Below are 14,025 nucleotides of genomic sequence, written 5' to 3' on the forward strand. Positions count from 1 at the left end.
AATAGGCCTCTGCTGTGTTTATTATGTGTTCACTTCTGGATTCAGCAATATAGATTTTTGATTTCTAATCAAAAAAATAAAAAAAATTCTAATCAAGAAGTAAAAAAATTTTTACTTTCTGAGGAAAAAAAGAGACTAGTTTCATAGTTGATATTTAGACCCTAAATACTTAGCTCCCCAAGATCCAGCACCTAAGCACAGACAAAGCTGCAGCTGTAGTTCTTCCCAGGCCTAACTTATCCTCTGTCCTTGCTCTCTCCCCTGCATTTCCCTGTCTTAGGGATGCTAACCATCTACAGAGGCTCATCTAAGGCATAATAATGTAACATCTCAGGAATCATCTCTGGAGAAGAGTAATAGTAGCATTAAATGTCCTGAAATATTTCTAAATAAACAAGAAGCTTAAAATATCTTGAAAGATAGTTTATTTTCTCCAGGGTTTTTAAAGAGTTTTTAGTCACTTGCTTTCAGAAAGAGGCACTATTTTTCTTAGATATATGCAAACTGAAAATTCTAGTTAAAACATGAGTGCAACACATTTTATTATAGTTCTATCAAAAACACGAAAGAATATTTGAATAATAGATTGACAACTGAAATAATGAACCTAATTTTCAAGAAAATTTATTTTTATTTAAATTTTACTCTATATTAGTTGGTGGTAGCCATACAAAATAAAATGTTCAAGCAAGAAATTCCCCAGATGTATATAATGAAGATCTTATAAATTCTTTGAGAGAATAATTTTGTTTCAAACAGAGAGCAAATTTCAAAATTATAAACCTGCACAGATACTTCAACTTTACTGGTAAATGTCTATAATACTGAGATTTATTGTGGTTTCTTTGTATTGGGGATTGAATTGAAGACCCTGCATGTGCCAGGCAAGCACTTTTGCCACTGAGCTAAAACTTCCACTGAGATTTATTGTTTGAATCACATGAGTTTTTAAGAATGTAAACTAAACTTAGGAATTATAAGCTTCATGAAGTCTTAACATTTCTTTTACTTTTTTGTCTACAGTAACAGTTACTGGAAATAGTAATCTAGAAAATACATTTTGCTCTCTGACGTTACCAATGTAAAGAACTTATATGATAGCAGTACCACTTAGAAATAAAAAATATTATTTATAACAAGTGAAAAAATTTTAAAATAAATTTAGATATTTCAATGCTGTTAAAAACACTCAGTTGATAAAACAAATATTTCAGTGCCTCAAGGACTGGAGCTAGTTTATATCTTGATCATTTCTCAGGATTCTTCTTAACATATTCTTAGCACAGCAGATTGCTACTTCAACATTGGGTTACGCTGTAAAACTTAGTCTAAGTGATATACAAACATAAGCATCACAGTAGCTCCAGATAATGCTTAACTATTCCCCTGTATAATAATATCTAAGTTTGACTACTGCTGAACTATATGAGGTTTTTCTGGTTTTCTTGCAAGGCTTGTTTGACCCTTTCAGAAATTCAAGAACACAGAAATACCTTTTGGCACATGACATAGTGCAGAATCGTTTTGACCGTAAAAATTCATTAGCATATCCCATTTTTCCACAGAATTCACACTTGAGCAACTCACTGTCCATTTCTTCCAATGTCTCTAAAAAAGGAAACAAAGAGGAAACATTCCAAAAATTTGTGGCAATTTTCTTTAAGCTTCTATTTTGTTTGGACACTGCTACCAGACCAGTGATTTTTTAAGTTTTAAATCCATAGCCACTCTGGCATAACAAAAGCCTTCAAACACAAACACCTCTACTAATTCCTCTTGCCTCTGCATAAAAATTATATGGAATTTTCCTACATAAATAAATGGAACATTTTTTCAAGATTCATTTTGCTAAGATTCTATCATCTCTAAAATGTGCAAACATCTTCACAAACACTGTGTAAGAAACAAAGATGAGTAATACATAATCACTACCCTCCAGAAGAAATACTTTCCAAGTTGCACAGTGTGGGTTATGAATTGTTTGAAGATAGGGGAAGCCTTCTTCACTCTAACTGTAGAGTCATTAAGTGACTTCAAAATGGCGGAATTTTTATAATGTCTGATTTTAGAGCATATAAAATAATTCAGTCCCTAAAATAAATATTTGTTTTTAGTGTACAGTAGTATATATAAAGATACATATCTAATAAACAGTTCCTTTTACAGTATATTAAATAAAAAATTGCATAGTCTTAAAATTCACAAATAGTTTTAGAATATTCAACTGTTGATGCTTTTTTCTGAATGCTCTCCTATTAAATTAGAATGTCCTTTTTCTGCCCCTACTTCTTTCTTCAAGTTGTAGGCTGGGATGCAAAGAATCTTCCAAACTAAATCCTCAAATACTCAGCAACCTCATGTGTAAGCAAAGAGTCAATCTTCATGACCTGGTCTTTTCATCTATAAAATGGGACTTATCTTTATAAATCTTTATAAATCCAATTCCCAAAGAACTGAGATGACAAAGTGAGTGCCCAACCGGCAGTAGGCAATAAAGTGACAGTTCCATTTCCTACTTTTCATATAAAAATTAAGAGTACTAAAATGTAATATGTGCTCAAGAAATCCTTCAGTGAAACCTGTTACATTGTTTTTTTTGTTTTGGACAGTCTCACTATATAGTTCATGATGGCCTTGAACTCACTGTTGCAGTCCAGGGTGGCTTCAAACTCCCAGCAATAGTCCTGCCTCAGCATCCTGAGTGCTGGTATTACAGAGGTGTACACCACACCCAGCTGAAACCTGTTAAATTCTTAAATCTACTACATTCTGCCATAATTTCAGTCTTTATGTCACATAAAATACGCAACAAAAAGTACCCGACTAAAAAACTTTTAGCCGTGAGCTCCACATGTGCTTTCTGTGTACCCATTTAAAGAAGACTCGTTAAGATGAAGACCGGCAGTATGAAATGTAAACACGAGCGGCAGTACAGGGATAGCTCAGACACTAGCATTATCCCAGCTGTATTAGAAAAATGCTAGGTCAACTGAGAATAGCAAGAACTACTAAAAGTTGGGTTGTGGAGTAATATTTAATGCTGGTAAGACTCCAAATTCACTATCCAAATGAATTTATGAACAAGTGTCCTTTTTTTCTTTCTTTCTTTCTTTTTTTTTTTTTCTTTTTCCTTTTTATCGGTACCGGGGATCGAACTCATGATTGCCTGCTTGCAAGGCAGGCGCTTATGCCACTGAGCTAAACCTCCAGCCCTCCTTCTTTTTTTTAACAATGCTGGAAATGGAATCCAAGCCCTCCTTCCTACTCGCTAAGCAGACAATCTATCTCAGCTACATGTCCAGCCTCCAAATGGTCATTTTAGGAAAATGCTCAGGACTATCTTTATAAACAAAAGTCATCTATTTACTTGCAATGAGGAAGAAACAATCTCAAAACAAGTAAAAATTGTCCCTTCCAATGATTTAGGCATGGCTTTGTCATAATCGTGACCAAGTCTCAAAGCATTCATCAACACACTCCTGGAATCTGATATCATAACTCTTAAGTGTATTATTTTTATTTTGTTGAACATACAACTTTATCTGACCTTAAAAATCCTATACAAGAGACAGAACCTCTAACTCAATCACTACTGTCTTAAGAGTCCATTCCTCAAGTTGTCCCAAAAAGAGGCTATGTCAAACCTCTGCTTTAAGAGTTTTTCATTAATAAAATCAATATATAATACCCAATAAAAGGTTAGAATACCTTATATGAAGAAGAAATTTTTTTTGGTAGTGAATGAGGGGAAAATATCAAACAGATAAAGTAAACAGCATAACAAAAGTATATCATCGTTTTTTGGGAGGAGGGTAATTGTTTTTTTTGACATAAGGTCTCACTATGTAGCCCAGGAGCAATCCTTCTGCCTCGGCCTCCTGAGTGCTAGTGTTACAGGTATGGGCCACCATGCCTGGTTCAACAGTTTTACTCTTCATAAAAAATTGAAGAAAGAGTTAGGTGTGGTGGTGCATGCTTCTAATCCCAGTGTACATTTAGGAGGCTGAGACAGGAGTTTGAGGCCAGCCTGGGATACATAGTGAGCTCAAAGCCAGCCAGTCTGACTACACAGTGAGACCTTATCTCAAACACAACCCCACACAGCATGCATGCAAAGACAATCATAGCTCAAAAATTGTTATTCTATGTGTTTGATCAAATTTTTAAGAAATTAGCTAATAGACCTGTTATGGTTTGTATCTAGATGCCCCCACAAGCCTCATGTGGTGATAGGTGAACTTTTTAGAGGTGGCTGGACCTAGGGAGTGTGATGCTGAGATAAAGGAAGTAATCCTGGGATTGATTCACAGTACGGTGCTAGGATTAAAGCTGCCCTAACCTGGGTGCAAGTGCAGGGAGCTTGGATAAAATGTAAGTGACAGAAAGAGGGCTACTGTTGTTGCTGATTGTCAGCTGCAGCTTGCTGAAGCAGGCAGGAAGCCTGACTCTGCGATTTTTCCTCTGCGATGCCCCTCTGCCAGGCCACTCTGCCTGGGAGCCAGCCTGCTAAGAACTGCGAGCTACAATAAACCTTTTCTCTTTCAAGTGTCAGATGGTTTGTCTCAGTAATGAGAAAAGGCTACTTTTTCATATTTTAAATAAAGGAAATTACAGAATTGAATGATTCAGGTAATAAAGATGGAATCTATAGTAAAGACAGCTGATAATTCTCTACCATTCATTCTTCTTTACTACTTTACACAGAAACAAAACCCTCAGAACATGATTACCCAGGATAAGACTTTAGTGTCTCCCCTGGTACTGATTTCTAGGTATGGCTGAGTTTTGACCATTGGAATCTGAGTGGAAATGCTTATAAATTCCAGGTGGTACCATTCTCTGTCTCAGTAGTTGTAGAAATGATCAGTCAGTGTGGAATTGAGAACATTTTAGGAACAGCATGGACATAAGACAGTAGAGTTAGGGTGCCCACCATCATCAAGGCTCTAGACTGATGACCTCTGAACTATGTAAGAAAAAAACTAACCTTTTTATCTTAATCGAGTATCATCCTGGGTCTCTAGTAGAGTGGACAAATGTATATCCTAATTAAGTATCCCAAAGCTTAAAATCACAGGATGATCAACAGCAAAGAGTCAAATGAGAAAAGCAGTAGATGTCATGATTTGCCAGGGAAATAAGATATTTTGATAAATCATGATCTAGTAGTTACAGATTCTAGTTATAGAGCCAATCCAAATAAAACCATAGTTAATCCTTTAAAAAGAGAATAATTCTTATCATGAAGCTATTTTATATGGAAATTGTATATACTACTAAAACCAAAGCCACTAAGTGAGTGACTTCACCATTTCACCCTGGAGTATCCCTGATAACCAGTGGTGTAAAGAGTAATAAAAACAGGACTTAACAAATTACCTTGGGAAATTGAAATACTAAATTTAAAAAATTTCTGTACCTTTTACATACATATTTCTCTATGAAATACATTGATCAATTAGAAATCTTCCTTTCCTTACTCTATCATCTTGCCTTGTTGAACTAACCTTTGCTTTGCCTCTCTCCAGTCCCTTTTCTCCTCTTTCCACCATGACTATTGGCATCGAGTACATAGCAAAATGCTGAGTACATCCCACAGATGACCAGCAAAGTTACAAAAAACACACTTGTTCAAGTCAAGATAAGCCTAACTCTTTTATTACCTGAAGTACTTCACAATCTGACCCTGCCAGTCTTAGGTTATTCTTCAAATGTTACTCTCTCCTCTTCACTCCTCCCTCCTCAAATTTCCTAGCACTGTACAGTTTTTGTGTATTTATGTGATCTGCTAACCTGAACTGTTCTTCCTGTTTATATTAAATCGATGCTTGTCTTTTTCTTTTTTTGGGGGGGGTTGTTTTTTTGGGGGTTTTTTTGTTTGTTTGTTTGTTTTTGGACAAGGTCTTACTGTGTAGTTCAGGCTGGCCTGGAACTCACTATGTAGCCCCCAGGCTGGCCTCAAACTTGCAACAATCCTCTTGCCTCAGCCTCTCACGTCTGGGATTACAGGCTGTACCACCACATGTGGCAATTTAAGGTGTTTTGTTTTGTTTTGTTTTTGTTTTTTTTTATCCAAGATACAGGTCAAATCTCATCTCTACAAGATGAGATTTACCATTTGTTTATCCTAATTATTATCTATTATGGAGATTCCCTAGCTCCAAACTAAATTAAAAGTTCCTCAAGGGCATGTTTTACTTCTATCTATGCTCCTCAGGTTCTAACACAGTCTGGCACATGCTGCATGTCAAGGATACTACTATGCACCATGAGTATCATGACACACTGTGAAGTTTTCTAAGCTGATCTCCATGTTCCTCCCACACACGTACACAAGGAAGCACACTATAAGCACTATTTAATCTAGTGCTTTCATTTATACACTTCTTATAGATACAAAAAAAAAAGAATATCTGCAAATTCATCTATACTATAGAAATTAAATTCATAGCAACAAAGGCACAATGTAGATCTTGTTTGGTTCTCAATTTAACAAAATAATTTTGAAAGGACATTTCTTTAAACAACTGGAGAGCTGGGCATGGTGATGCACACCTATAATCCCAGCACTCAGGAGGCTGAGGCAAAAAGACTGCTATCAATTCAAGGCCAGCCTGGGCTACAAAAGTTAGTTCAAGGCAGCCTCATCTGCATAGTAAAATCCTGTCTCAAAAAGACACCCTGCCCTGCAAAAAAAAGATGTATCACATAAGAGATAACACCAAAGAATTATTAATATCACTATATGTGACATGGCATTACACTTATGTAAGAAAATGCATATTTTTAGAGATGCACATGGATATACACACCATTAGAACAAAGAAGGACTATGATTTTCTTTAAAACAGAAATAATAATCTCAGCACTCAAGAAGCTGAGGCAGAAGGATTGAGGTGACTTCAAGGTCAGCCTGGACTACATAGTGAGTTCAAAGCCAGTTTGAACTATGTAGTAAGACCCTATACGAAAAAAAAACAACAACAAAAATAAAAACAAAGAAGTCTTTAAAACATTAACAGAAACAAAAGGGAAAGCGGGAGGAGGGAAAGCAAGAATTATAGGAAAGGAAGAAATGTAGTAGGGGAGGAAATGGAAGAGGGGAAGGAAATAAAAAGCTGCATGACAATGTGGAAACTGGGTCATATCGACGGGGCATTAGAACACAATTCTCTCTACTTACATGTATGTTTAAAATTTTTCAGGTGCTAACAATCTTTTAAATTAAAAAACTCAATTTGAACGAATATGTTAGCAACAAAAATCAAATTTAACTGCTGTTTAAATAAGAAGTAAAACAGTACCAATAATGACAGAAGTACCCTCTTCTTTTGCAGTTAGAAAAACTACGGACATCCATTTTTACCAAAATGTTATTCTGCTTAATCAGCAATGTACTGGCAATACTGTATTACTACAGGCTCTATAAATATTTGCAGAAGGAAGAAATTTAGATGAAATACACTAATATACATTAATTAATTCACTACTATTCATAGAGCCTTGACTATATTACAAAATATAGGGCCATGATCAGAGAATTTAGCTCAGCAGCAAAAGCACCAGCCTTGTAAGCGTGCAGTTGTGAGTTCAATCCCCGGCACCAAAAAAAAAACCCAAAAACAAACAAACAAACAAAAAACTAAAACACAATCAATCAGGAACAGTCTCACAAAGATGTTCCTATGGAAATAGCTAGCTGGTTTTTTTTTTTTAAGTCAGACATTCAAAACTTCAACCAAAAAACAGTACAGCATTTGCTGATTTTAAATACCAAACTCAAATATAAAATATATCACTTTTTGTTGGTAATTATTTTCCTTCAGTCATTCTGAATTATAATCTTGACGTCTATGGAATATTCATTATTACAATAAAGTATGTGTTAGCTGTAAGAATCAAATTTAAAAGGCATTCTTCAGCATTAGAAGACTGATATTTTTCTCTTCGAACAAATATAAACACCTCTTGATTAAAGAGGTGATTGATTGTAACCCTAATATAATTATTGTACCCACCTCGTAGTATACATTAGAACATGGAAGGTCTAAACCAAATGACCCAGAAGCTCTAAATTTTTAAGTTTATTCAATAAAATGGTCATTTACTACTTATGTTTTTTTTTTTTTTAAAGAAAAAAAAAGAAAGAAAGAAAGAAAGAGGGCAGGCATAGTAGTGCATGCCTGTTATCCCAGCACTTGGGAGGCTGAGGCAGGAGAACTGCCACAAATTTGAGGCTAACTTAGGATACATAGTGATTTCAAGGCCAGCCTAGGCTACAGAGTGAAACCTTGTCTTCATAAAACCAAAATGAAAGGAAGGAGAGAGAGACAGAAAGAAAAAGAGAAAGCAAAAGACAGAGAGAGGGGAAGGGGAACTAGTTACTCTGATGTGAAAATTTTGAATTACTTTTTCTCTAAATGATGGAACTCTTCTCACCTACGATCCTTCAAAAGTCAAACTAACACTGTACCAATTAGCATAATCTTGTTATTTTAGTTATTTGGTCATTAAGAATCTGGTAACCACAGCAGAGTATGTCTATAATACTAACTACTCACTAGGCTAAAGCAGTAGAATCACAAGTTCAAGGCCAGCCTGGACGACATAATGACGTCATTATGACGACATTATGTCATCCTATGTTTAGGGTCAGGTTTAGCTGATCCTAAACCTCAAGTCAGCTCTCCCCTAGTTCTGGTCAAATAATGCACTGTATATAATGAATATTTATAAGTAAAAATCTGTGAACAAAACTCTATGTCCTATTTCAAGAAGCAGAAGCAAAATTCACAAACCTTCAGCAATCATGTCTTCCATCTCTGTATCAGACGAGTTATCTGGGTGCTTTGTATTGTTCTGGATCTCTGGTTGAACACACACAGAATTCATCACCTGATTATCCAAAAGAGGCCTTTTCTTCACAGGTTGTTCTATCAGCAAAGATGAACGACTCACCTTTAAAAGGCAGACAGAATGAAAAAGACATGAAATAATCTCAGACTTCTGAATAAAAGTAACTTTCCTAAAATACCACTTGAATGGTATCTGTGGTAATTTACTTGTTCATTGATTAAATATATTCATTAAGTATTTTACGCCTCAAGTAAAGGTTAGGCAGTCTGGACATAAACATTTTTATCTCTAGTCACCAATAAAGTAGATGCTTAAAAATTTCTGTAAAATGGAACCTAGTATCCTAGTTCAGGGAATAGTTAAAAATGAAAACATTAAAATTCAGTGATTCCTACACACTTCTCAGGTGAATAAGTACAAACAACAAATAAATATGTGAAAAAATGTTCAACATCACTGGTCATTCAAGAGATGCAAATTAAACAACACTGAAATTCCACCTCACCCCAGAAAGAATGACTATTATCAAGAAATCAAGTAATAATAAATGCTGAAGGGGCCGTGAGGAAAAAGGAACCCTCTTGCACTGTTGTTGGGAATACACTGGTGTAACCACTATGGAAATCAGTGTGGAGATTTCTTTAAAAACTAGGATTGGAGGATCCCATTCAACCCAGTTATTCCTCTTTTGGGTATCTTCCCAAAAGAATTAAAAACATCATACCAGCAATGTATGTGGCACCCTTGTTTATAGCAGTACAATTTGTAATAGCTAAATCTTAGAAACAACATAAATGCCCATCCACTGAGGAATGGATAAAAAAAAAAAAAAAGTGGTATGTTTATACAATGGGATATTACTCAGTCATAAAGAAGAATAAACTGGGAGACTTTTATAAGTAAATAAATGCAACTTGGGACCATATTCTTAAGTGAAATAAATCAAGACACACATGTGTAAACATAATATTGTCTCACTAGTGTTAAAAGCAGAGACTATAATTATCAGAATATTCAGGAGTTGGGTAGGGTATTCTGTCATTGAATTTTTGTTTTTTGTCATTCTGAGGATTGGATCGAGGAGCGTGTGCTTGCTATGCAAGCAGTCTACCACTGAACTATACTCCTAGTTCTTTTTATTTGTGTTTTTAACTTTTGAAAATGCTGTTCAGTTAGCAATTCTCTTAAATTCTATGCGATAGCTAATCTTTTTCCCTCAGAAACTTTCATTTTTTTCTGTAAAAGGGAAAACAAAAGATGAGTATTTGTTTTTTTCCTTTCTTTTTTAGTGCTAGGGATTGAACCTAGGCCCTCACATATGTTAGGCATATGTGATTATGCCTACAACTCTACAACTGATACACCCCAAGTAGATATTGTACATATTTTATAGATAAGGAAACTAATATTCCAAGTATTTAGATTATATATTTACAAAAGCAGAATGAAAACTATAACTCAAGCTTAACTTCTACTTTAGCAACCTATTCCATTGTAAACACAAATGGAAAAACCCTCAAATACTGTTAATATGAAATGAACATTAACAAATTATTTACTATGTTCAATATACTTGGTTGTCATAAATACTTATTTTAGAAGTTTTTTTAGAAAAAATAATTCAAACCAAAAAAATATTCATTGATTTTTCAGGTAAGCCCTCAGCTATTGTGAAAAACAGGATGATTAGAACATCTTATTCCTCAAGAATGCTGGCTAAGTCTTCAATACCTGCCATATATGGAGAACCACAGCTAATTAAAAATTTACTTTAAAGCAAAATCAAAATTTTAAGTCAAACAAAATTTTTATTTTTTATTCCAGTAAAGTATTTAATATACCTCATGTAAAATTTATAGAAGTTACTTCTAGGGGGGGAAAGCTAATATTCAGTACTAATAAGGGCATACACATCTAGTGGATGAATAAACAAATAACTTTTCCAAAAAATAATCTGACAATACATCGTCTTCTGGAAATACACGTAATATGATACAACTAGTTGAAGGAACTTCTAAGAAAATTATTAAAATGTGGACAATATATTAATAATACAGATACTTCTTTTAGAATTTTTTTTTTTGGTGGTGCTAGGAATTGAACAGCAGAGAACATACGTATGTATAACAGTAACCTTGATTATATGGATACACACATACATTATTACTGGAAAATGTTTGTTCTATAAATTTCCCAAATTTTCATTTAGAGTATATAATACTCTAATATTCATAATTCATAATCTGAAAAATAAAAATTCTAAATATTCATAATTCATAATCTGAAAAATAAAAATTCTAATTGTTACTAGTGACAACAGGTAATAATACCGATATATATAGGAACGCTAAGTTCAACACTCACACGTATACACACACACATACACAGAAACCTGAACACAGAGGCAACAACTAATGCAACTATTGAAATGCAAAATTTTCACTTACAAATCTGGAAATTCTGATGACTCAAAAGGTCTTCAGGAGAAATACTTGTTTTAATGTCTTTGATTTTTTTTCCTAAGGAAAAATGTTTATCTCCAGATACTAGCATATAAATTACCTACCATTATGAGTAAGTAGTGATGTCTTATAGTAAAAGAACTTTCATTTTGAGGTGAACATATTAAAGCATGTTAAAAACCTGGTTGAAGCATGACATTTAGAATAATGGAAAAATCTATTTGGTAATCATAGCATGTTGGGTAACTACAGATGTGTTAAGAGAACCGAGTAGTTAAAGTTCATGAAGTAATCACATATTAGAAATACCATTTTAAAAATAATACATTTCAAATGTCACTTTAATACCCTTAAAAAGAAGAAATAAAAATGTTTATTTCATTGGAGTAAGCTTTCCACTTGCTACTGACTTTCGCAAAAAATACAAAAATCAATGCCCTATGAATTTTTGCTCATTTTTCCTTACTTATGTGTCTAACTGGCTAACATGACACTAGAAATATATTTGGAAATATATAGAGTCCAGATAAACATTATGAGCTTTCCTTAGAGAATAATAAAAATTTTTAAAACTCACACATATACTTGCTACTTACAGGAAATGGTTCCAATCCCTCCTGAATCACAAACCCTTCAATGACGTGAGTCAAAATCTGTGGTTTAACAATAGCTTGTGGAGGCTTGTTTTCAATGTTGGGAATGCTACCAGGCATAGGTGTACTATTACTCCTTGTGGTAGCAGCTGGAAGTAAAAGTGGAGGTGGAGGAACAGAAACATGTGAGGGATCTGATGAAGATTTAATTACTGAAGCACTGACTGATGCCACTGCAGGTAATTCCACTTGCTCTGGAAAAAAAATAAGCAAGTTAGTTTTTGATCGTTAGCATCTTGCCTGCACAATACTTAATAAACTATCTTAACCAGCACTTGGGAGGCTGAGACAGAAAGATTGCTGCAAGTTTAAGGCCAGCTTGGGCTACAAAATAATTCCTCTCAAAGTGAGCTCAAGGCTAGTTTGCATACTGAGACCCTATCTCAAAACAAAAACAAACAAACAAACCAATTGTCTTAAGAACTTTGTTATCTCATTTAATTGGCACAATAACCATATAAGATAGAAATTACTATTTTTCCCATTTTACAGAAGAGGATAATTTGCTCAAAGTTATTTGAACATTATTTTAAAAACTCTCCTCCATAAGACATGAAAATGTTTTAGAATACCATCTCAAGAATAACTAAAAGAATGATTAGTTGGGTTGTTTTTTGGGCTACAGAGACATTAAATTCCCCATGTTCCTATTTCTATATTCCCAATGGTATGAGGAGATAGGCAAATACCTTGAAAATGAAAAAAATCATAAATCCACAGAATAGATAACTTTAATGAATTATGCCTTTAATTTTAAGCAGAAAGACTCCTCTAAGATCTCACATAAATTTTCTTTGTTATTTTTTTTTCCAGTGTCTTCAGTGACACCAAATATGTTGATCTGGGAAAATGCTTCGGCACCAGTCAAGTGCAACACCTTGGTGATTCTCCCCCATCACATTCTGAAGGCCACAGGACGATAGACCCAACAGCCTGCAGTGGAGCTGTTACCTACCTATTGAATAGCACTTTTTATTCCCTGTACTAAAGTAAAGAAATCTAGCGTATGAGCAAGTACAGATGGCTGAGGAAAACAAAAGGGTATGTGTGTACACATGATAATGATACTGAGCTCTCTCACACCAGTTACCATGTTCAATGCCTTACATATGGTAACTCATTTAATCCTCACAACTATCCTATGAACACATCTGTTATCATCACCATCCTACAGGTGAGGAGACCTAAGACTAACAGTTAAATTCTTGTCTTAATGGCACACAGCAAATAAGCAGTAAAAATGGGACACAGCCATGAAGATTGGTTCTAGAGATCATGCTTTTAAACTATTTTAACTCCACATCACTGTGAAAATTACTGATACTGGGGCTGGGGATTTAGCTCAGCGGCATAAGCACCTGCCTTGCAAGCAGGCAGTCGTGAGTTCAATCCCTGGTACCGATAAAAACGAAAAAGACAAAAAAAAAAAAAAAAAAAAGAAAAGAAAAGAAAATTACTGATATCACCTACCAAAGATGCTCAAGAGATAGCCCAGTTAGGTAGAGAAAAAAGTAAGGAATCTCTAAAGAGAAAACTCTGCTCATAAAACAGCACAGTGGAAGCTGAGCTCAATGGTAGATCACTTGTTCACCATAAATGAACACATACGTTTGAGCTTCAGTACTGCAAAAAAATTACAGTAACATCAGAGAGTTATCATTTGCATATATTCTCAGACACAGAAATGTAGAGTAGGGATGTAGCTCAGTGGTATAGCACTTGAGTACATGCCTAGTACATGAAAAAAAACATATCCAGCAAAGAAAAAAATAATTCTAAGAAAAAAATGGAAACACTAACAGTTCACTATTATTAACACCAATGTGATATTATCATGTAGTTTTTAACAGCATTATTATACCCACAAATTAACCTAGTTCTACCAAACATACCAATATAAACTATGTTGTAAAACTTACTAAAGGTCATTCAATCTATAAAAAGCTTTTCCAAAAAGGAGAAAATAGTAATTTGCTAATTTTAGGAACAAATACAAAATTATATGTATATATTATCAAACAGACAAACCCCACAAAACTCTTATGTATCAAATT

At 34.4% G+C, this 14,025-nt stretch overlaps 1 protein-coding gene across 12 annotated transcripts in view; it reads right to left on the reverse strand.

Moving 5' to 3' along the window:
- Phc3 (polyhomeotic homolog 3) overlaps nt 1–14,025 on the reverse strand; it is an 82,986-nt gene that overhangs the window by 16,059 nt on the left and 52,902 nt on the right. For all 12 annotated transcript variants that reach the window (XR_010039987.1, XM_003463528.5, XM_063227138.1 and 9 more), the window contains 3 exons: nt 11,915–12,165; nt 8,799–8,958; nt 1,494–1,608 (listed from right to left, as the gene is read on the reverse strand). Coding sequence is in view for 11 of the 12 variants with exons in the window: in XM_003463528.5 (XP_003463576.1) it covers nt 1,494–1,608; nt 8,799–8,958; nt 11,915–12,165 (526 nt within the window). In the remaining variant the exon portion in view is untranslated. The remainder of the gene's footprint in view (nt 1–1,493; nt 1,609–8,798; nt 8,959–11,914; nt 12,166–14,025) is intronic.

The sequence above is a fragment of the Cavia porcellus genome, unplaced genomic scaffold, assembly GCF_034190915.1.
Source record: "Cavia porcellus strain 051 isolate PalLab524CR breed Dunkin Hartley unplaced genomic scaffold, mCavPor4.1 scaffold_17, whole genome shotgun sequence".
Taxonomy (NCBI): domain Eukaryota; kingdom Metazoa; phylum Chordata; class Mammalia; order Rodentia; family Caviidae; genus Cavia; species Cavia porcellus.